The 22,150-nt window shown below is 35.7% G+C and overlaps 3 protein-coding genes across 5 annotated transcripts; all 3 read right to left on the bottom strand.

Moving 5' to 3' along the window:
* Positions 1 to 538: 538 nt before the first annotated feature.
* On the bottom strand, positions 539 to 4,181 carry LOC131647417 (pentatricopeptide repeat-containing protein At4g11690-like). 3 transcript variants are annotated; one of them, XM_058917306.1, is made up of 2 exons: positions 2,473 to 2,586; positions 539 to 2,311 (listed from the first exon to the last, which is right to left on the bottom strand). In XM_058917306.1, exon 2 carries the CDS (start codon positions 2,309 to 2,311, stop codon positions 956 to 958), a length of 1,356 nt encoding a protein of 451 aa, XP_058773289.1. In that variant the 5' UTR covers positions 2,473 to 2,586; the 3' UTR covers positions 539 to 955. The 3 variants fall into 3 exon arrangements, with proteins under 3 accessions (XP_058773289.1, XP_058773287.1, XP_058773288.1); XM_058917304.1 differs by adding an exon at positions 3,925 to 4,181 and having other exon boundaries at positions 553 to 3,054; XM_058917305.1 differs by adding an exon at positions 3,930 to 4,181 and having other exon boundaries at positions 553 to 3,054.
* A 924-nt stretch (positions 4,182 to 5,105) lies between these two features.
* On the bottom strand, positions 5,106 to 10,595 carry LOC131652940 (peptidyl serine alpha-galactosyltransferase-like). The gene is made up of 8 exons (XM_058922939.1): positions 9,988 to 10,595; positions 9,003 to 9,173; positions 8,667 to 8,910; positions 8,383 to 8,583; positions 7,553 to 8,031; positions 7,160 to 7,324; positions 6,248 to 6,491; positions 5,106 to 6,155 (listed from the first exon to the last, which is right to left on the bottom strand). The coding sequence occupies exons 1-8, from the start codon at positions 10,275 to 10,277 to the stop codon at positions 5,487 to 5,489; spliced, it is 2,463 nt and encodes an 820-aa protein (XP_058778922.1). The 5' UTR covers positions 10,278 to 10,595; the 3' UTR covers positions 5,106 to 5,486.
* A 10,730-nt stretch (positions 10,596 to 21,325) lies between these two features.
* On the bottom strand, positions 21,326 to 22,150 carry LOC131650627 (G2/mitotic-specific cyclin S13-7-like). The gene has a single exon (XM_058920331.1). It carries the CDS (start codon positions 22,148 to 22,150, stop codon positions 21,326 to 21,328), a length of 825 nt encoding a protein of 274 aa, XP_058776314.1.

Below are 22,150 nucleotides of genomic sequence, written 5' to 3'. Positions count from 1 at the left end.
AAAGTATATTTTCAGTGTTCAAGTGTTAAATGTTGATTAGATATCAAATAGGATCGAATTGGTCAGTCAGACTAGTTGAATTGAGAATCGAAAGTTTAATTGGTCTGGTCTGATTGTTGGATTGAATAAACTATTAAATCAATGAGAACAGGCCAGAACCAACTAAAATCGTTAAAACCGATGAAACGACCGTTTTAAAAAATCGACGGGTTAAATGCTTATTTTTCTTAAAGATAAAACGACGTGTTTTGATAATTTTTTAAAAAAAATTAAAATATGAATAGACTTTGTTCAAAACTTATTTAGAACAATTTTTCTTTCGGATTTATATTTTGTCCTATTTTATTGTGTATAATGATTATATATAAAATTTAAATTTAAGTGTAATGATTATGTCTAGAATTTAAATTTAAAAAATTACTGATATTTTGTATATGTTGTAGGTGTTATAATATTTTTTAGAGACAGAGTCTTCCGATTTGACCGATTTAATAATTATATAGCTGTTATTCACGCAGTCGAATTCGACTAATAACTTAATATTTAACCAAAAAATCAGTGACGCAATATTCTTACCGGTTTGATGACGGTCCAATTTTGTTGTGCTTTATATCCTTCGTCGGTTTTGCTCTTGTCCATCATTAAGGTGAAATCATCCCACAGACTTATATATGAACTATGAAGTAATAATAACGTGATTTGAGATATTTTCTTTCAATTATTAACTTGTTTCTTCAAAATCATAAATGTTGATCTATGACCTATCAGCTCACAACTAACACTTTGTCTTCATAACAACTTTAGGGGAAGAGTTCAATTCTCCTCAAGACCATTTAAAATCTCCAAGTTCACATGTTTTACTTTTAAGACATTCTAATAAAGTTAAAGCTCTGGTAAACAGAAAAACAAAAGCAGGATTATATGGATTGAATAGAGTAACACTATGAATTACAAATTATATTACACTTTCAAGATCAACATCCAAAGCATCACTTTTGTCTTTATGAACCATATTGTACAAAGAAATTGATGGCTTTAGTCCCAAATTTACCATATGTTGTAAAACAATCTCAGCTTCCTTCAACTTTTCATCCTTGCAAAGAAGACCTATGGTAGAACAAAAACTTGCCACATTTGGAACCATTCCTTTCCCAATCATTTCTTTAAGTAACCTAAGAGCCCTATAAGAGCTTCCTTCTTTGCAATAACCATGAATCATTATATCATATATGACACTACTTGGTTCCAAGTTTATTTCATCCAATGATTTAAACAGTTTAGATGCTTCTTTCATGCTACCATTCGTGCACAATCCATGTATTAGTACACCATATGTGTAAACATCGGAAACCAAACCAGATTTCTCCATTAAAGAATGTATCTCAAATGCTTTTTCCATATGATTTATTCTCACAAACCCATTAAGTAGAATTGTATATGTCACTTTTGTAGGAGGAATGTTTCTCTCTTCCATTTCCTTGATCACGTTAAGAGCTCCTGCTAAATTTCCAACTTTCGAGTATCCGGCGATCAGAGTATTATATGTCACAACCGTTGGCGATAGTCCGTTTGACTTTAATTCATTATATAATCTAACAGCAGTGTCAATCTTTCCAACATCACAATAACCTTTGATCAATGTGTTATATGTAAATATGTTAGGCCTTAGGCCAATCCGGCTAACACGATACACCAACTTGACTGCTTCTCCAAGCTTCTTCGTTTGACACAACCCGTTTATCAGAAGGTTGTATGTCATAATACTACATGCTATACCTTTCTCACGCATTTCTTCAAACACGTTAAAAGCTTTATCTATGTTCCCATGATTGCAATATTCACCAATCACACAACTGTAAGTATAAACATTAGGCACAATTCCACTTTGCTTCATGTTTTCATACATTTGAAATCCTTCCTCTTGAAGGCCTTGTTTGAAAAACCCATTTATTAATACGCTGTAAGTATGCTGATTGGCAACTAAATCCAATTGTTCCATCTTGCAAAACAACTTCTTTGCTAAATGAACATCACCGTTCTTGCAACAACCATCAATTATTGTAGTGTATATGACAACATTAGGAGACAAACCCATTACTTCCATCATAGCAAGAAGCTGGAAACTTTTCATTAGGTCACCGGCTTCGCAACAACCCTTGATCATGATTCCAAAACTGTAAACATCTAGAACAACCTTGTTTTTTAGCTCGTTGAAAACTAACCATGATTTGGCAAAACAATTTGATCTGATAAGTAAGTTCAAAAGATTGTTGAATGTGTTTGATATAGGAGCATGGCCCATGTGAATCATCTGGTGCAAGAAATGGAGGGCTTCATCAGGTGACTGAGAATGAACATAAGCATTTACAATTGATTCATAGAGAAGACGGCAGGTTGAACTAGAGGTGAAATGGGTTTGTGTTAGTTGGTCCATAAGTCCAGTGGTGGAGAACATAGAAGAAGAGATTTGACCTGAAATTATGCGCACAAGTACAGATTGAGCTTGGGTTTGCATGCCAGAGGAGAGGAGATGATTTAAGATGAACGACACAGATTGGGAGGTGTGTTGAAAGCTTTGACATGTTGAGGAAATGAAGAATGAGAATGCTTTTTCTGGAGGAACTTTCACCATCTTCTGAATCAAAACCAGTGCTTCGTGAGAAGGAGTCATATTTCTCTTATCGGTTCAATACTGTCACCTCTGGCATATAAATAAGTGTGTGTTGCGTTTTGCATGGTTCTTAGTCAAAGAAACCCCAACAGCAGGTTCCAAATGGTAAACCATAATTCAGTTGAAGGTTATTGGAAAACAAATTTCACACGAAGGGCTAAATACCAACCAAATCAGTTTTCCATAAAGCAAGTCGTAAATCTCATCCATCCATTAAAGTAACGATGTATTCTTCGTTTATATCACAGTAATCCACTGGGGGACCATTTCCTAACCAGTCCCCTTATTCTGAGCATACTAACTTGTTTCATTTCCTTGAAGTTTGCTTGAGAATACTTTTGTGATATGTGAGTTTCTCTATGTCAGCAGTACTTTATTCTAATCTGCACAAAAAGGTAAAGATGACGTTTTAAGAAAGGTTCCAGAGGAAATAATCAAAGTAATTAACTAGTCATTAATTACAGTTTGTTGCAAATTTGAAACCCACAAAGTACAATAACTGATGGTGGAAAATAAAACATAGTCATGAGTAAAAATAAAATGAAGCCATTAATACAGCACAAAGCAAAGAAAATGGCAGTGGTGTCTCCTCCAGCTACTTTATTAAGAATCCAAGCAATTTTAAACAACATAGATAGAATAGAACTATACTTCTAATTTGAAAAATCCAAGGAGATCCCTCAAATCAACAACATATGCATTCTACTAAAGAATAAACCCCATATTCGATCTTAAGTGATTACTATAGCATCATCAAACCCCATAAATTGGCATCACATTAACTAACCTGCCAATTTTTCAAATCCCTACTACTAAAGAATAAACTCCCGCAAATTTAAATCGAGCAAATGATACATACACATCTAAACGAATAATAAACTAATCCTTGAAGCACCTTGACTCAGAACTTGTTAAGATGAACTTTTACTCGACCAAACAAAAATAATATATTCTCAACAAACAGTATCTATTTGCAAACATGTTACAACAATTATAAACGAGTTATGCTCAAAATCAACATAAGCAAACTCACTGGCATTTCAACAAACACCTTGTTTGCAAACTCAAACCTACGCCATAAGTGTAATTCTCATCAATGGTATCAACAGAAACAAGTCAAGAAAAGAAATTAGTTGGGCATTAACAAAATTTAATTACCATTGAATTTTTACCGGGAAAATTAACATCGCTCAAACAATGAAAAAAAAAGGAGTTATAACAAGAATTCAGCAATGAATGGGTATGAGAGTTACCTTACCGTGAGGAAGATAGATATAGAGAAGTACAATGGCTTTGGTTCTATGAAGAATCTGGATGGCGGCGATTTATCGGAGTTTAACGGCTTTGAGTCGGCGAGCTTTGTTGCGCGGTTGGTGCTGCCACTGGAGGTGGGAAAATTACAGAAATCATCTAAGTTGGATTTTGAAAAATATTATTAATTAAAATAAATTAAAACCATTTTACAACGTTTTGGCCAATTTTTGATTTTATATTTGGAGCAGAATTAATTTTGAGCGAGTAAAATTGATTTTTCACTCAAATTTCTTTTTTAAGTCACTTTTGTAGAGTTTTACTAAGACTGTTTATTCAGTAACTCTGCAAAGATATAAGATACAGAGACGCAGATTCAAATTCACAACATTTCACCTATACATCTTTTTCAAGTCACTTTGTAGAGTTTTATTAAGATAGTTCATTTAGTAACTGTGCAGAGATATTAAATACAGAGACGCAAATTCAAACTCACAACATCTCACTTATACTCCTTTTTCAAATCACTCTTGTAGAGTTTTAATAAGACAGTTCATTTCAGTAACTATGCAGAGACATTAGATACAAAGACGCAGATTCAAACTCACAACATCTCACTTTTACACCTTTTTCAAGTCACTTTTGTAAAGTTTTATTAAGACAGATCATTCAGTGTGCAGAGACATTAGATACAAAGACACAGATTCAAACTCACCACATCTCACTTATACACCTTTTTCAAGTAACTTTTGTAGAGTTTTATTAAGACAGTACATTCAATAACTGTGCAGAGATATTAGATACTTATACACCTTTTTCAAGTCACTTTTGTAGAGTTTTATTAAGACAGTACATTCAATAACTGTGCAGAGATATTAGATACAGAGACGCAAATTCAAACTCGCAAAATCTCATCTATACACCTTTAAAGATTGAAATTAAGACTGAAGATCACTAAGCTACTTGATCAATAAAAACTCTAAATTAATTTTTTTCGCTATATAACCAATTGTATAACCAAACACAACCTTCAAATATGAATTTTATTCTTTGAACTCTTATCACCGAGTGACACATGAATGCAATATTTATCTGTTGTAAGAAAATCCAACACATTTAACTGTTGTGTTGTAAGAAAATAAACGTCTGCAAATCCTACATCAACGGACAAAAGACGATATTACTAACACCAAAATTCGAACACTAGAATTTGAATTTCTATTGGTTATTAACACTTCGTCTGTCTTCTTAGATGAAAAAAAGTTGAGTTTGAACTTGTAGGTATCAGCTTCTTGTTCTACATTGTTAAGACCTTATGATTCTTTGGTACAAAATAATACAAACACTCTGAAACAAAGAAAAAAAGATACATATATTCCCTTTACAAATTTCTGAATCAAGAACTCTCAAAATTACTTGCTTTGTAGAATGATGTCACACACATGCTCACTCACTCAAGAAACATGCTCTCTAAGCTCTAACCTTGTGACCTTCCATGGCAGTCGTAAAATTTGGACCAACTCGCTTTACGCCGCTAGAACGAAAAAAAAGAGCAGGACATTATTTATAAATCAACATCACGGCCGTGCCGATCGCGTCCACTGATATCCATGAATGCTGAATTTGAGCTTCTTCTCCTTCTATTATGATGTTTCATCCTTGTTCTCCCTCTTCTATGACCCGAAAACACTACATAAACTACAACTAAGAAACCGAATCCAGAGAATGCCCATAAGAACACCACCCAAAACCTGAAAGAACTCGGAATCTCATCTTTCTGAACACTTGCTAATTCCTCTGAATGGTTTGTCGAGGTGATGAGGTTAGTTTTTGAAATAATACTTGCATCGGTGTTGCCGGTTTCACTTGAAGTTCCACTTTCTTCTGTTTTCTCATCGCCTTTTGTTGTCAATAACAAATCAGCAGTAGGACACTTCTTCTTGTGATGAATTTCGAGTGCTTCGTTAAGGGTTTTTCCACATTCTATGCTGAGCATGTCTCGTCGGAAATTCTCGTTATTAGCTTGATCGACAGTTGAGGGATCTGGTGGATCTGGGAATTTGGCCCAGCATCTGTTGACCATGTCAACCTCTCGCCATTCTGCTTTGTCGAAACTCCAGTTCCCGACACTGAATCGCAATCCGTAATGAAAAACTCGATATTTGACATTCAGTGCGGGAACATATCCCGGATATATCAGTATCTCACTGCTTATAGTATGCTTTAGTTTCAACTGCATCAAATCAATAAAATCACTCGTTACAGCAACAATTTTTTTTTCATATTTCAAGTATGCATCGTGACAAGAATGTAAAAACAAAATACCTCGGCCGCACCGAACGAGTAACCATACATCTCACTGATCCACCCAGACTCGTATATGTCTCCTGTTATATTTCTTGCATAATGAGCTCTATCAGCTCGAACCTCCTCAGTTTTATGCAGCCATAGCATCGCGAATTTTCGGAGATCGTCTATATGCATAATGATCACACCACCAACTTTGTCGCAAGCCTCAGGATGGCTAGTATGTAATTTTGCAAGTTCGTTGTCACAGCCGATAAGGTAACTGGCACGTAAGATTATTGAAAAACAGATTAGTCGTCAAATCAAAAAATAAAACGATAAAACAAACATCAAAATAGTGACCTATATGTTTGCAACCATGAAAACTGGAGTCATCAACACTGCGTTTAAATCAGCGTTGTCAATCATGGAATTCCGCTAAGCAACAGTGCCATATAGCTGCTATAGTCAATATTTGACAACATTTAACACTAAATAGTGTATCGCGGAACAAAAGCAGTTTTCTCATATTCTACCACGAAACACTCTAACGCCGCTACCCCCCTCTATTTAACAACATCAATTTAAATTAGGGGTGGTAAACGGCCATGCCCACCCCTCAAAAGCCCGGAAAAAAAGGGGCGGGCAGACATAATCGAGCGTGCGGGCCTAAAACCTTGGGCCGCACTATGAAAAAATGATGGCGGGGCGGGGCCACGGGTACTGTACCCTCCTAAAGCCCAAATATTAATCTTGATGCGCGCGCCCGCAAAAAAATGGGGCGGGACGGGCGGACATATTAGAAGGTGCGGGCCTAAAACATAAGTCCGCCCAGTGAAAAAATGTGGGCAAAACAGGCATGTCTGGCGGGTCAGGTCCGTTTTGCCACCCCTAGTTTAAACCAACATTAGTAGGCCTCATAAACATAAATCCAAGTCACATGAAGCTTACTCGTAAGGAGTTGAAACAGGATGGCCACGGGAAGCTTTGAATTCCCACGGTGTGATTGGGCCTCTCAAGATCATATCAGCATCAAGTATCACTATGTACTCTGCATCGATTTTTACATGATTAAGCCAATGAAGAACAGCAGCTGGCTTATTAATTGCTGGATACCTAAAATGAAACAGAAGAACTATCAGTTTATATCCTTTTCAAAATTAACATTAAATCTCTATAATAAAATGATTTTGACATTCAATAATTTAGATCCTATTTTTAGATATTGTTAAGAAATGCAGAAACTATTTCGAGTTTGTTTACCATAATGAAAATCACTTTAAAAAAAATCATCCATCAATAGTGATTTTTAAGAGAAGCTACTCAAAAGAACTTAACAATTACCAATCTCCTGTTAATGGATGACGATTCATGGAAGGAACATAATGAGTAGGAGCCAGATCATGGCCTTTATAATTCCTCAAATCCTCGTCGGAGCAGCTAAGTAGTCTGGTTACATTTCCGGGCTGTCCACTCAAACGAAAACTGTGCATAAATCCTACAGTTTGCCAATCGAAGTACTTTGTGCATTCCGTGGAAAAAAGTGTATGGATTTTGGGATGCGGCTTTCCATCATCGTGATCAACGGGTGCTTTGACGATTTGTTCATCCATCATTTTTAAAGTAGCAGGAGTCACATATTTTGGCTTAGTTAGTTCGGCAAAAGATTTGCTTTTTAAAAAGCTCAAGTATTTCGACCATGCTGGCTTAGGGCAACCGTTTGCTCCGTGCAGTAATACAAGACCTTCGTTTATAGTGTTTATGCACTCTATGCTTATAAATAGTCCTCGCCTTCGGTTAGCGTCAAGTTCCAACTGTAATAACTGCAATAAAATGCTTTCTATTAATAGAAAAACTTAGCAAATCTCGATGCCATATGTATGTACACTTACAACCTCAGTAGCGCCGACACATGTGAAAAAAGGCGTGTCGAGGTCATATGTATGTTCAGGGTCGATGTCCGAAACCAACACCGACACTTGTGATTACGTTTAATTTATTCATTTTTTCAAATTATTATCGATGTCAACGTGTCAGTGTCGGTGTCGTGTTTCATAGCTTACAACAAACTGAGCATTAGCGAATTACAAATATAACGCGGGGTTTTCTTCTCCTACAAGACAAGTAGACCATGTTGGAAAACAAAAAATCTTTATAAACAACATGTTGCATACCTCTTTCGGATAAGGAGGTTCCGGAAAGAGCCGGTTACATTCATAAACAATTCCATCATCATGGTGAGCCAGTTTATTAAATGACCAATTCCCGACACTAAAAGGAAGCCCATAATGAAGAAGAACTGGCTCAATTCCCTCTTGGGGAATATAACCCGGGTAGAGCATCAAGTTATCATTGATCTTGTGTCGAAGTCCTATCTGCAAACACACAAAACAATTAGTGAAAGCTGAATATAGTCAATCACAATAACGAAATTGATAATTTACGGTATTTTACTCACTTCTGCAGCACCAAAAGAGTATCCATACATCTCACTGATCCATCCTTTTCCATATATATCTCCAGTTATGTTTGTTGCCCAATGTTCCTTATCTTCCCGTACTTCTTCCGTTTTGGAAAGCCACAACGGGGCAAATTTTCGCAGGTCGCTTATATGATAGGCCAAAAGCCCGCCAACTTTGTCACACAGCTCCGGGTTTTTAGTATGCAGTTTAGCCAAAATATTGTCACAACCTTTTAAGTACCTGAACATTTTTTTTCCGTATATGAAATGAAATACCGAACATCACGCACGCACACATAGTCAATATGAAACAAGTAAGAAATTATTGAATACCCATAATATGCTGCAACGGGTTTTCCTTTCTCGGCGCCAAGTTCCCAAGGTAAAATTGGGCCACGGATAATCATGTCTGCGTCAAGAATGAGAACCCAATCAACATTTAATGCATCTTTACTATGTTTAAGCCAGTGTACTACCCCAGCAGGTTTGTTTATTGCAGGGTACCTGCATAGATGACAGAAAATTCTTTCATTTCGGGATATTGGGAAAACAATTCGATATATAAAAGAGTCATTATTTAATTACTAGGACATCAGAGCTACCCTATTTATCGTAATTACATAGAACTAGCGCATAATTACCCTATTTACATTATATTTAACAATTGAATCACACAAATCTAGATCAAAGTTCACATGAATAGTTTCACCACTGCCACATAAACCCAACAACATTTGCAGCTATAGTTTCAAGAAATAACAAACACTAACCCCAAGCATGCCTAGGAAGAACAACAATACTAGCTACTATAAATAACTACACACAATCAAACAAACACATCATGCAGACTTCAAGCATAATTAAAACAAACCACCAAAGTCAATCACATTAATGATTAATGAACTTCATTTAAGATCAGAATCAGACCGATCAGAGAAACAGGAACTCGAATTTATGCTGAAACAATAGTCACACACTTATTGATCAAACTTTAATTACCTCTAGAAATAATTTTGGATTACCAAGGTCCCTTCCCCTAGGAAAGAGAGATTAAGACAAAAAGTCAACCACATTAACATCACTTCACGATTAACCACACAAACCAATCTACATTTCATAATCCAAATTCCAAAACATTCACTTTCAACACTAATAACAATAATTATAACAACACATACCCCAGACACGATACTAACATCTAAATTCTACCTATAAAACACGGTAGATAACTGACACATGTCAAATACCAGACACACTTTTCATGTGAACTATCAGAGCTATATAGATTAGCATTAGTAATTCAATATTAGTATCTTACCAATCACCAGTTTTGGGATGTCTACTCATAGAAGGAACCTCAAAAGTAGGAGCCAAATGCATCCCTTTATAATTCTTCTTCTCTTCATCAGTACAACTAAGAAGACGGGTAATAGGCCCGGGTTGTTTAGCTTTCCTATAACTATTCATCAACCCAACCGTTTGCCAATCAAAGTAATTCTGACATTCAACAGAAAACAGTGTGTGTACCCTCCAAGACACCTTCCTTGCCCCTTCTGTAAAATCAATACCCAACATCATTAACAACATCAAAATCAAAACTTTCTTCATTGTAGCTCGATTTCAAGGCTAGATGCAAAATGGGTGTCGCTTAAAAGATCGGAATTTTACTTCATGTTGGTGTTTGATCTACATCGACATGCATAAGAAGTAGTTGTTTTGTTGAGTCAAAATTTGGGGGTTTTGTGAAAGATAATTTATTGGGTGATAGAAGAAGAAGATGGTGATGATTTATTGTATTAAATTGAATTCAATGAACTGTGAGTTTAATAATTAATAATAATTGTAATTATTATTATCATGATTATGATCTGAATCTTGAAATTGGGAGTGTAGAGTTGGTAATGGTAGTGTCGTGTATAATCTTCAACGCTTTGGAATTTTCTGTCCCTTCTTATTATATCCTCATCATAATTAGCATATTTGTTACAACAAAAATTGAATTGTCACTTTTAATTTTATAAATTTCAATTGCAAAAGAATCACTTCATTTATTTATCTTTAAATAATTGAAAGTATTATATTATGTTAGAAAATTTCTTTACCCACCTCCCTATGGGGGTCACCCCAGCGAAATCCCAAAATTACCCTTGCTTCGGAGATGCATTTCCGAAGTTATTTTTTTTAAGATTTTTCATATATTTCGGAAATGAATCTCCGAAAACACCAAAAAATTGGTGTTTTCGGAGATGCATTTCCGAATTCAGGTAAAATTCAAAAACCGTAAATATTTCGGAAGTTCATTTCCGAAAACATTTCGGAATATACATTTTTCCCTCCTTCACTATTTCATCATTTTTTCTCCAAAACTTCTCCAAACCCTCTCCAAAACTCAATCAATCTCCATCCATTTTTCGTCTCAAAATCAAGTTTAAAACCGTTGATCACGTTAAAGGGAGCATAGAAAGCTACAATTTGAGGTAAACATCTCCCATTTCACCCCCTATTTCACTACATTGATTCAACAAAATTCTGATGAAATCTGCGATGGTTCGGAAGTTCATTTCCGAAATATATTACCTAACAAATTTCGGAAATGAACTTCCGAAATATGCCCTGGCAGTTAAAAAAAACAGTTTTGGCCAATTTTGCTAATTTTTGCATATGTTAGGTATGGTGCATCCGGACAACATTGTGCAAGTCGATGACGCAGTAGTTCCGGAAGTTGTCAACGTTAATAACGATTCGGTTATCGACGTTCGACCTATGATCAATGCGGTTGATGTTCGGCAACAATTTACAAATGATCGGAGCTTCGGTAGTCGCGAGCATTTGATTGATTGGGTTCGGAACGAAGCTAGTAAACTTGGATTTGGAATTGTAATTTTAAGGTCCGACAATGAAAATAGTAGGCGGAAAGCTTTCGTTGTTTTGAATTGCGAACGGGGTGGGTGTTATGCACAATCAAACCGGGTGCTAAAACACGAAGACACGGGATCGAGAAAGTGCGGGTGTCCGTTTAAGTTGCGGGCGACTCGGAGGGTTGATTATTTGTGGCGTTTAATCGTAATTTGTGGAATTCATAATCATGCCTTGAATTCCAAGTTACACGGACATCCAATGGCGTGTCGTTTGTCCCACGAAGAGAAGAATGTGTTCGAATTTAACGATAGTCAAAGTGGCGCCTCGCAACATACTTGCCGATTTGAAGCGTAAAAAACCGGATAGCGTTTCAAATATCAAGCAAGTTTACAATGAACGACATAATCTCAAATTTTTGAAAATGGGCCCTCGCTCGAAAATGCAACAACTTTTGAAACTATTAGGCGATAACAAATATGTGTCAAGCTTCCGAACGTCCGAGGACAAAGTTACGGTGCGTGATATTTTTTGGACTCATCCGGAAAGTATCAAATTATTCAACACATTTCCAACCGTTCTTGTCATGGATTCGACATACAAGACAAACAAGTATAGGCTTCCTCTTCTAGAGATAGTTGGTGTGACCTCGACGGACAAGACTAATTCGGTCGGGTTTGCTTTTTTGGAGTGTGAAAAAGAAGAAAACTTTACATGGGCTTTGGGAATATGCAAGTCTTTGATGGTTGATCAAAAGGTTATGCCAGAAGTCATTGTGACCGACCGGGACAATGCTTTGATGAATGTGGTTGATACCGTCTTCCCGACATCGACCGTGTTACTTTGTCGGTATCACATAACTTGCAACGTGAGAAGTAAGTTGAAACCCGCGGTTGGGACAAAAGATAGGCCGGATGAAAACGGTAAAGTTATCAAAGCCGGTGTTGTGGTTGAGAGGATAATGGCGGCATGGAGGGAAATTTTAGATGCATACTCCGAAGAGGTGTATACCGAGAAATTGGTACACTTTAGGTCTTTGTGTGGTTCCATTAAGACTTTTTGTCATTACGTCGAATCCACCATTCTTGACAAAGTCAGAGAAAAAGTCGTGTGCGCTTGGACAAATCGAGTTAGACATCTTGGTTGCACCACGACTAACCGAGTTGAATCCGCATATGCGGTCTTCAAGAGGTGGTTGGGTGATAGCAAGGGAGATTTGTGTTGGGGATGGGACACCGTGAACCAGATGCTTGAAAATCAACATAATGAAATTCAAACATCGTTCGGTCGGAGCAAGACGGTTATGGAACACCGGTATAAGGGCAAAATTTTATTCTCCCAATTGATTTACAACATATCCCGAACGAGTTTGAATTTTTTTTTCATGAAGCGAAGCGGTCGGAGACCACGGGGCCGGATAGTTCTTTATGTGGGTGTATCATTAGAAAGACATACGGCCTTCCATGTGCTTGTATACTTTCAAAAAAGAAGAAGTTGAATTCACCAATACGCATGGATGAGGTAGCCGACCATTGGAAGAAGCTTCGTTTTGATGATTTTGACCCGCCGAAAGAAAATGACTCCAAAATCACCATCTCCGACGAGTTGGAAGTGATAATGGAGAAGTTTGCTAAAGCGGATGACACAACGAAAATGCATATAAAAGAACAATTGCGAAAAATTGCATTTCCGGAGACCACCGATTTGAAACCGCCATCTCAACCGGTTAAAACGAAAGGCGCACCGAAAAAGTCCAAAGTTACACAAGAATACACATCAACAAAATGATCTCCTTCCTACTTTGAACATGTTGATGCATCATTCCCGGATTCACCGACACCGAAGTCCAAGTGTAGTGGTAACAAAGGAGCCCGTATTTCGAAGCCACCTCGCACATCGCCGATCAAAAAATCACCCATTGTCTACATTGATGAGATGCCACTTTTTATGCACAAATATATTGATAACATCGTTGATGTTGGAGGCGACGACAATTGTGGATATCGGGCCGTTGCGGGTTTGCTCGGTAAAGGGGAAAATAATCACACTTTAGTCCGACGGGAACTTATTGCGGAGTTGACTTCGTATCGGGACATCTACGGCCGACTATATGAAAATCAAGAAACGTTTACGAAAATTCATGATTCACTTGTTCCATCACTTACCGGTATCGCTCCGGTTTCGAAGTGGATGTCATTCCCCGATATGGGTCATCTAATAGCAAGTGCATATGATATGGTGTGTGTCGATTTGACGAGGTTTTGACTAAGTGAGACTTTCTTTCCACTTCATAGTCGACCGCCATTGGACGCGTCGAGCCGCATCATATGCATCGGGTATCTACGATCGCGGCACTTCGTCCAAATGTTTTTGAAACCGGGGTGTCCTATACCGGCTACTTCTTGTCAATGGACGGCACATCGTTCAAATGAGGCGGAGACTTGGCCGGATCCGTTCGTTTCAAGAATGGCGGAGTTTGAAGAAATGATGAGCCAAGAGCGCGGGAAAAATAGAGAGCGGTCGAAGAACGTACCTATTTTGGACTTAGGATCCACCGATTGGTTCGGTGAATTTTAGTTTGTTCCGGATTGTTTTTTGTTTGTAATGACCATTTTTGTATGTATTGTTGTTTATCATGTAAAATCAGACTGATTCAATACATATATAATATAAGTATGTTTTATGTCATCATTGTCTAATTTATGTCTATTTTGAATTCCTTTTGTATTTTTTACACAAAACACTAAGCAATCAACAAAATGCAAAATTTATGCCTGTTTCTGCAGAATTCGGAAATGAACTTCCGAAATATACTAGTCTGCCTCCAATTTTCGGAAGTTCATTTCCGAAACATCCACTGAATGCAAGATAAGGTTTGTTGGGCCATTATTACTCCAATAAGTCTATAAATATAACACACTCTTCTTCATCCTCTTCACACCTAGAAACACAAATGTCACAAACCTACCCCCACCTAGCATTCGTCTACTTCACCACCGACTACCCGATGCCATTCCAATTTCGCTTCTCGCGCGACACGCCGTTTGCGGAGTTGATAACGTCGCTCCACACGCCATTGCAATATCTCGAAAATCGAAAGGTTGTCAAGCTCGAGTACCGCTCGCCATCGCTTAACGACGAGGGAGACATTGAGTTCACACCTTTTGAGATCAAGAACGACGAAGATTTAGCGGTTTTGTGGACAACGTTCGACCGATTTTCTTCGAAGGGTCCGATCGAGTTGGACGCGAAACTTCAAAGATCGGGGGACGATGTTATCAAAATGTTGACTCATCCTCACCTACCCGTGTTTAACAATATGTAACTTTAATCTTATGTAATGTGATCGATGTAAGCTTCATCCGATTAAATAAAGCGAATCGTTCGTGTTTGTTATTTTTCTTCTGTCCAGACCTTTTTTCGGAAGTGCATTTCCGAATTCCTCCAAGGGGGATGAATTCGGAGATGAACTTCCGAATTCACCAATTTTCTAAAAAACAACTTTATTTCGGAGATGCATCTCCGAAATCAATATTTTCCATTAAAATATTCACCTTTTCGGAGATGCATTTCCGAAAACACCTTTTTTTTCAATAAAAGTACGTTTTCGGAAATGAACTTCCGAAACAAGGGGTATTTTCATAAATTCGCCAGAGGTGACCAAGAAGGTTAGGAGGTGGGTAAAGAAATTTTCTTATGTTATTAGACAAATGCTTATAAGAAAGTTAGAGATGTGAAAGAGACATCTTCAATGCTAATGAATTTTAACAATCGTGAAGAAATCAACGCATATTACTCATCAGAGACAAGACAACGTTCAAGCAAAGTGGAAAATTCACTGAGACCTTCACGTCTCTAAACACACAATAGGAACAGATATGCGAGAAGTCATCCACATGCATAACATCCTTTAACAAATAGCCCCAAAGACAAGCGTTTTGGGGCCTAGGCCTAGAAGTTGGTGCAAGTTTCACAAGCTCAAGGGACATCATCCTGAAGATTGCAATTAGTTTAAGAAGGAGATAGAGCACATGCTTCGAGAGGGGCGCTTGAAGAAGTATGTCAAGAGCGAATCTGCTCAAGGGTCGGGAGAATATAACTTTATAGGGCAAGATGCATCAGGGAGTCCTGGATCTAAGAAAAGGAAAGAACCAAGCAATGGTGGCGATCGAGTTGTCCGCCATACTCTCAATATCAGGAGGATTAGTCGAGGGAAGAGAGACCAGTTTTGCCCGTAAAAGATATGATCGCCAAATCCTAACCATATAAGGCTTGCCCACCAGTTCTGATACGGGCAAGTTAGAAACTCTAGAAGCTGAGATAACCTTTTTTGAGAAAGACGCTGCAGGCACTCACCCACCCACATAAAGATGATCCAATGGTTATCACCATAAGATGTGATGATTAGGAAATAAATATGGTATTGATTAATCAAGGAAGTTATGCAAATATCCTCTAATAGGATGCATTTTAGAGGCCTCGCCTGGATTTAGATTACCTCAAGCCCTTCTAAGGATCGTTGGTGGAAATTTTGGGTGAACAAGTGCAAATGCATTATATAACATTGAAGACTACCTTTGGAGCATAAGAAAATACTAGGCAGATTAAGGTAAAGTAACATGTCATTGATATGCTTTCCTCATATAACACGATTATAGGCCACCCTTCCTCTAACCATCTAGGAATTACCTTATCTACATTGTATTTGTGTATTAAGCACATGCTCTCAAGTGGGAAAGTAAGGGGTTATCCAGGGAGATTGCAAAGAATTGCTACCTGTAGAGCCTAAAATCGAATAAGGTCATGACTGTGGGCATGAACACCATTGGCATGAAGATGGAAGCCAAACCACTAGGTGAAGCTCTCATGGATGAGGGTCTGGCCACTCCAGGCCAAGAGGACACAAAAGTTGCGGGAAAGGATTTCTTGTTAAATGATGATAATTGTTAAGGAGTTGAGCCTTATTTAATTCATTTTATTTTTTCGTTTTCTCTTATTTAGGTGACTTTCTTCCGCTTGTAAGAATAATTTGGTGACATTCTTTCTCTTTGTAGAGAATATTTTTCCCATGTGTCGCCAATGTGACATGATGTTTTTAATGAAGCCTATCACTTTATTATATGAATTTAGACTATTGTTGATTTGTTTATAGGGAATTAAGGATCAAAAGGATATTATCTAGATTGCCCGATGCAGTGGATCCTTATGCATGTGTCTTTGCCGCCTGTCGAGGAAATTATACATGTTGGACCCTTATATGAGAATCTTTACCGCCCTTTGAGGCTATTAAACATGTTGGATCCTATGAAGGAATCCTTGCCGCCCCTCGAGGCGATTACACACACTAGATACTTACGAAGGAATCTTTACCACTCATCGAGGAAATCATAGATGTTGGATCCCCATGAAAGAATCCTTGCCACCCTTTGAGCAATATTGGTATTTCCAAGTGAAAGCCCTTGTTACCATGAATAGGAGCTAAGGTCACGTTATGAAGTAACCCACGAAGATAGATTTGAAGTATACAAATATTTCATTCAATTAATACACATAGAGGGTAAAGGAGTATAAAAGTGTTAAGGAAAAATAATTAAAGAACCTCTCTATTTTACATTGTTACAAAAAGGGCGCTAGAGACACAAACAAATAAGCCATGAACTTATAGATCCTCTAAAGAATCCTCAGAACAAAGAGCATCTTCTATCACCTGGGAATCATTCAAGGAAATTTCCCTAACAGGCAGGACTTCCTCGTCGTCCACTGATTGGCCTTTATGGACTTCCTCGTCGTCAGCTTAGGCAATAAGCCAAGGTTTGCTACAATGTTCTTATCATGCCTGACCCTGTGCAGAAGCAGCATGCTCTACAGCACAGGGCCCCAAATTTTGGAGGACCCCAAAATTTTAAAAAGTTTAATTTTTTATATTAAAATTAATAAATATAAAAAATGTTATAAAAAAAATTTAATAAATCAAAATAATGTTATGATAAAAACCCAATAGATTAAAAAAATGAGATTGATCAAAGTCAAAATAATTATAATTAAATATTTTTTAAATATATAATTATATTTTTTATGTAATATTTTAAATTATTATAATTATATATATTTTTTTAAAAAAAATTAGCTTCGGGACCTCCAATTTAATTGGATGGGTCCTGTTTCTTATCACTAGAGACATTTTTTATGAGAAAAAAACTTCTAAAAATGACCACTCAATTTTTATTTATTATGGATGAATTTTTCAGAATCAACACCACTTAATCGTCTTTTTTAACTAAAATTTGGATGAAAACAAAATATTTTTATCATTGAAATGAAATTTAAAAGAAAAAGTTAGAAGAAATAATAAGAATGAAAAAAGAAGAATGTTTATCATAATGGAATTAAAGTAAAAAATTATTAATTATAATTAGACTCAATTGTAAATGGAATGATTCATTTGTTAGATACTTATGGTCTTATTTGTTACTGTTTTTTTATAAAATAATTATAATATATTATGTATGAGAATAATATTTATACACTATCAGTGTAAAGTTATTTTACACATTCAACTAATAAAAAATTAATAAAATGCCATGTCATTAAAAGTCTTTTAAAATAAAAGTGGGGTGTAATTAGATGCATGGTTGTTATTGGTTGACAGTCTAAAATTATTTTACACTGTCAGTGCATGACTTCTTTTCATGTATATGTTTTAGATTAAAAAATAAAGAGAATGTAATAAAAACTTGCTCAATTGACTTAAATATCTTTTCATAAAAATATTTTTAAAGTTTATTTTTCTAGATAATAAAAATTCAAAAATAATCAAAATTATTACTTGAATGAAATAATATGTAATTTTTCGTAAAACTCATTTTTAAGAAATTTTATTTTTAAAAATATGTAATTTTTATTATGTTAAGATCTTTAGTAATAAATATTTATATTGATTTTTTAATTTATAATAATAAATTCAAAAAAACATTTCTTATTTTAAATAAGTATTTTTAAAATTTAATAAAAATTTAAAAATAATTTTTAAAAAGTACATAACTAGCCGACCTTTATTCCATTGATGAGATATTTAAAATCAATTGCAAATTTATAGTATGATTTATGCAATTTAAAAAATATTTACTTCAGATTTAAATAGCAGATATATAGTATATCAATTGTTAGGATATTTAATACTACTAAGATGCAAGATTTATAATATATCAATTGATAGGCTATTTAAAAAAGAGATTAATTAGAATATACGGTGTAAAACAATTTTATACTATCATTCAATTACAATGAAGCATTTTAACACATTAAAAGAGAATTATGAAAAAAATAAATATTAAAATAATTTAAAATAATTTATTTATTTTTATTTTTAATTATATACTCATGTGTCAAAATTATTGATACTAATTGGATGTCAATGTAAAATTATTTTATATCAATTGATAGTGTATTTAAATTTTTATTTTAGTCATTTATCTTTCTTTATTCATTTTAAATTTTATTTTTTAAAATATTGAACATTAATATTTATATTATTCATCCACAAAAGGAAAAAATTATAGAAAAAGTTAACGATAAAGTAATATAAAAGTAAAAAGTTATTGATTGAAATATTAATACAATTATCTGATATGAATTTATCAGATAATTTAAAAAGAAACTCATGGCATTCAGGTGCAGATTTTGAGTTGAGATGAGACGTCTCCCTCTCTTATGATTCTGGAGCGTTAGTCCTATTGGTGTTCTCAACTTTCTCGGACTCCCAAGAGTGGTATCAGAGCTGCGATTCGGCTTGCTGGGAGAGCGGGAGCTGGATCCGAAGTAGGATCCTGTTATAGAATGTGGAGAACTCACACTTATAGGGGAGAATGTTGAGTGCAAGTGTGAGTGATTAAAGTCTCATATTACCTATGAATGGGTGTAATGTTGAATTTATAAGAGAGATGATCCATTTACCTAACACCTTAAGATTTTTGGTTGAGATGTGGCGTCTCCCTCTCTTGTGGTCCTGGAGCATTAGTCTCGTTGGTGCTCTCGACTTTCTCAGACTCCCCAAAAGTAGTATCAGAGCCGTGGTTCGGCTTGGTGGGGGAGCGGGAGCTGAATCCGGTGTAAGATCCTGTTATAGGATATGAGGGACTAACACTTGTGGGGGAGAGTGTTGAGTGCAAGTGTGAGTGATTAAAGTTCCACATTGTCTCTGAATGAGTGTAATGTTGGATTTATAAGAGAGCGGACCCATTTACCTAACACCTTAGGCTATGTTTGGGAGTTTGGAGGAAAAGGAAGGGGAGAGCTTTGAAAAATAGGAAAGATTGGGAGAAAAGAATAGAAAGATTAGTTTGGAGGTTTTTTGAGGATTTGATTTTCTTCGTAACACCAAAATCCCTCTAATTTGGGGGAACTCAAAATTTGTATTAAAAGAAAGTTTTGGAGAGCTTGGACAAAATATTCAAATATAATTTTTGTTGTTATAGTATTTCAAAAAGTAAATATACATTAACGATAAACATTACTTTATCATTCTAAACAAATTTTTTTTCAAAAAGTGTTAAAATTTTCTCTATATTTAAAAATAAAAAAATCGAAGCCCTCCTTCCCCTCCCCTCCAAACTCCCAAACATAGCCTTAAGGTTTTGGGTTGAGATGTGGCGTTTCCCTCTCTTGTGATCCTGGAACATTAGTCCCGTTGGTGCTCTCGGCTTTCACAGACTCCCCAATTGGTATCAGAATCGTGGTTTGACTTGGTGGGAGAGCGAGAACTGGATCCGGTGTAGGATCCTGTTATAGGATGTGGAAGAATCACACTTGTGTGGAAGAATGTTCGGTGTAGGATCCTGTTATAGGATATGGAGGACTCACACTTGTGGGGGAGAATGTTCGGTGTAGGATCGTGTTATAGGATTTGAGAGAATGTTCGGTGTAGGATACTGTTATAGGATCCTGTTATAGGATTTGTGAGTGATTAAAGTCCCATAATGCCTATGAATGAGTGCAATGTTGAATTTATAAGAGATATGACACATGTACCTAACACCTTAAGATTTTGCGTTGAGAAGTGGCGTCTCCCTCTCTTGTGATCCTGGAGCATTAGTCTCGTTGGTACTCTCGACTTTCTCGAACTCCCCAAGAGTGGACCTAAGTGATAGTGTGTCTTCCACAAAGGTGTATTGCTCAAAAGGAATATCCCTTAAAGAAGTAAGAATACTCATCGCTCGACCCTCGTGCTAACAAAATTAACACTTTATATATATATATATATATATATATATATATATATATATATATATATATATATATATATATATATATATATATATATATATATATATATATATATATATATATATATATATCAAGTGAGAGCATTTTTAAATGAGAGGAATAAATATCAACCATTGAATTCATCAAGAGAGAATGTTAATACATTAATGTGGCTATTAATGCATATTGGTACTAATCTTTGTACATTAACTGATGGAACAAAATCGATAACATGTTTACCTAATTTTTTTAATAGCAAAAAGATCAAAATACATTAACACAAAAGAACAAGAGTACGATATAAATAAGGAACACTAGAATTACTCAAAATCAAACCAAAACAAACTAAAATGAATCAAACCAAAACAAACTAAAAAGAAAGGAAGGTGGTTGATCATACATTATACCCTAATTTGGTTAGAATCTTTTTACAAACATTGAAATTAGATACATGATTAGCGTCACATATTGAAACAAACCCTAAGATCACAATGTTTTATTGAGAATTTTTGTTTAGCTATACGTCCAAGTCCAACCATCTATCCTATTAAACTTGAAAATTTCTTAAAAACATGCATGCTTCCATCTCTACAAATTTCATTACGCAAATCCATCATAACCTTAGCACAAGAACTTAAATTCTCTTCGGAGTATCCACAACACAACTTCAACTCATTACTCCATAGAGGATATCTTCCAATAACATTTCTCGCACAATACACCGCAGAAGCAACAATTACAGAAGGCTTATAATCACACACAATTTGATAATGCGTCAAACTCAGCTCAGAGAAGAAAAGCACCATGTTTTCCATGATCTTGTCTTTATCAGATAAAAGACACGTTCTTAAGTTTATACCAAGAAACATATAACATGTTGGAACCGTTAAAATCCAACCGAGCTCTTTTAATATAAGATTCTCCATTTCACATATTTCATCCAGAGTAAAAGAGTATTCTACTAGGTCGCTAACACCAATCTCACTTCTTTGTTCATATTTAGAAGCTAACAACAATGACGTGATACCAATGAGTTTAAATTCATTCATGGTTGACACTTCAAAATTATTTTTTGAGAGAAACCGATCAAGGATGTTGACACTAAGATATAGGGTTTCCGACACGAGTTCCAAATCATAATGTAAGTATATCAACCAATCTACCACATTCCTTCTCATCTCACTATCAACTTTGTACCCTTTTGAGTTGGGAATAATTTGACACTCTTCTTGGTGATAGAATTGGTAGAGATCATCATCGTAATCACTCAATTTGTCTTCAATGTGGATAGAGTTTTTTGTATCATGATCCCTTAAATTTTCGTTAACAATTTCAGAGTTGCGGTGAAAACAAAGTATCTTCAT

This window comes from Vicia villosa, linkage group LG2, assembly GCF_029867415.1.
Source record: "Vicia villosa cultivar HV-30 ecotype Madison, WI linkage group LG2, Vvil1.0, whole genome shotgun sequence".
In the NCBI taxonomy this organism is placed as follows: Eukaryota; Viridiplantae; Streptophyta; class Magnoliopsida; order Fabales; family Fabaceae; genus Vicia; species Vicia villosa.
This window is presented reverse-complemented; position numbering and strand designations above follow the sequence as displayed.

Excerpts from the sequence above, each read along its gene's own strand:
- LOC131652940 (XM_058922939.1), bottom strand. The coding sequence starts at position 10,277 with ATGAAGAAAGTTTTGATTTTGATGTTGTTAATGATGTTGGGTATTGAT. Across the intron at positions 9,174-9,987 it reads CATCCCAAAACTGGTGATTG|GTACCCTGCAATAAACAAAC; the intron begins GTAAGATACTAA and ends TCATCTATGCAG. Across the intron at positions 6,492-7,159 it reads CCTGTTTCAACTCCTTACGA|TTACCTTATCGGCTGTGACA; the intron begins GTAAGCTTCATG and ends CTTACGTGCCAG.
- LOC131647417 (XM_058917304.1), bottom strand. The coding sequence starts at position 2,671 with ATGACTCCTTCTCACGAAGCACTGGTTTTGATTCAGAAGATGGTGAAA.
- LOC131650627 (XM_058920331.1), bottom strand. The coding sequence starts at position 22,150 with ATGAAGATACTTTGTTTTCACCGCAACTCTGAAATTGTTAACGAAAAT.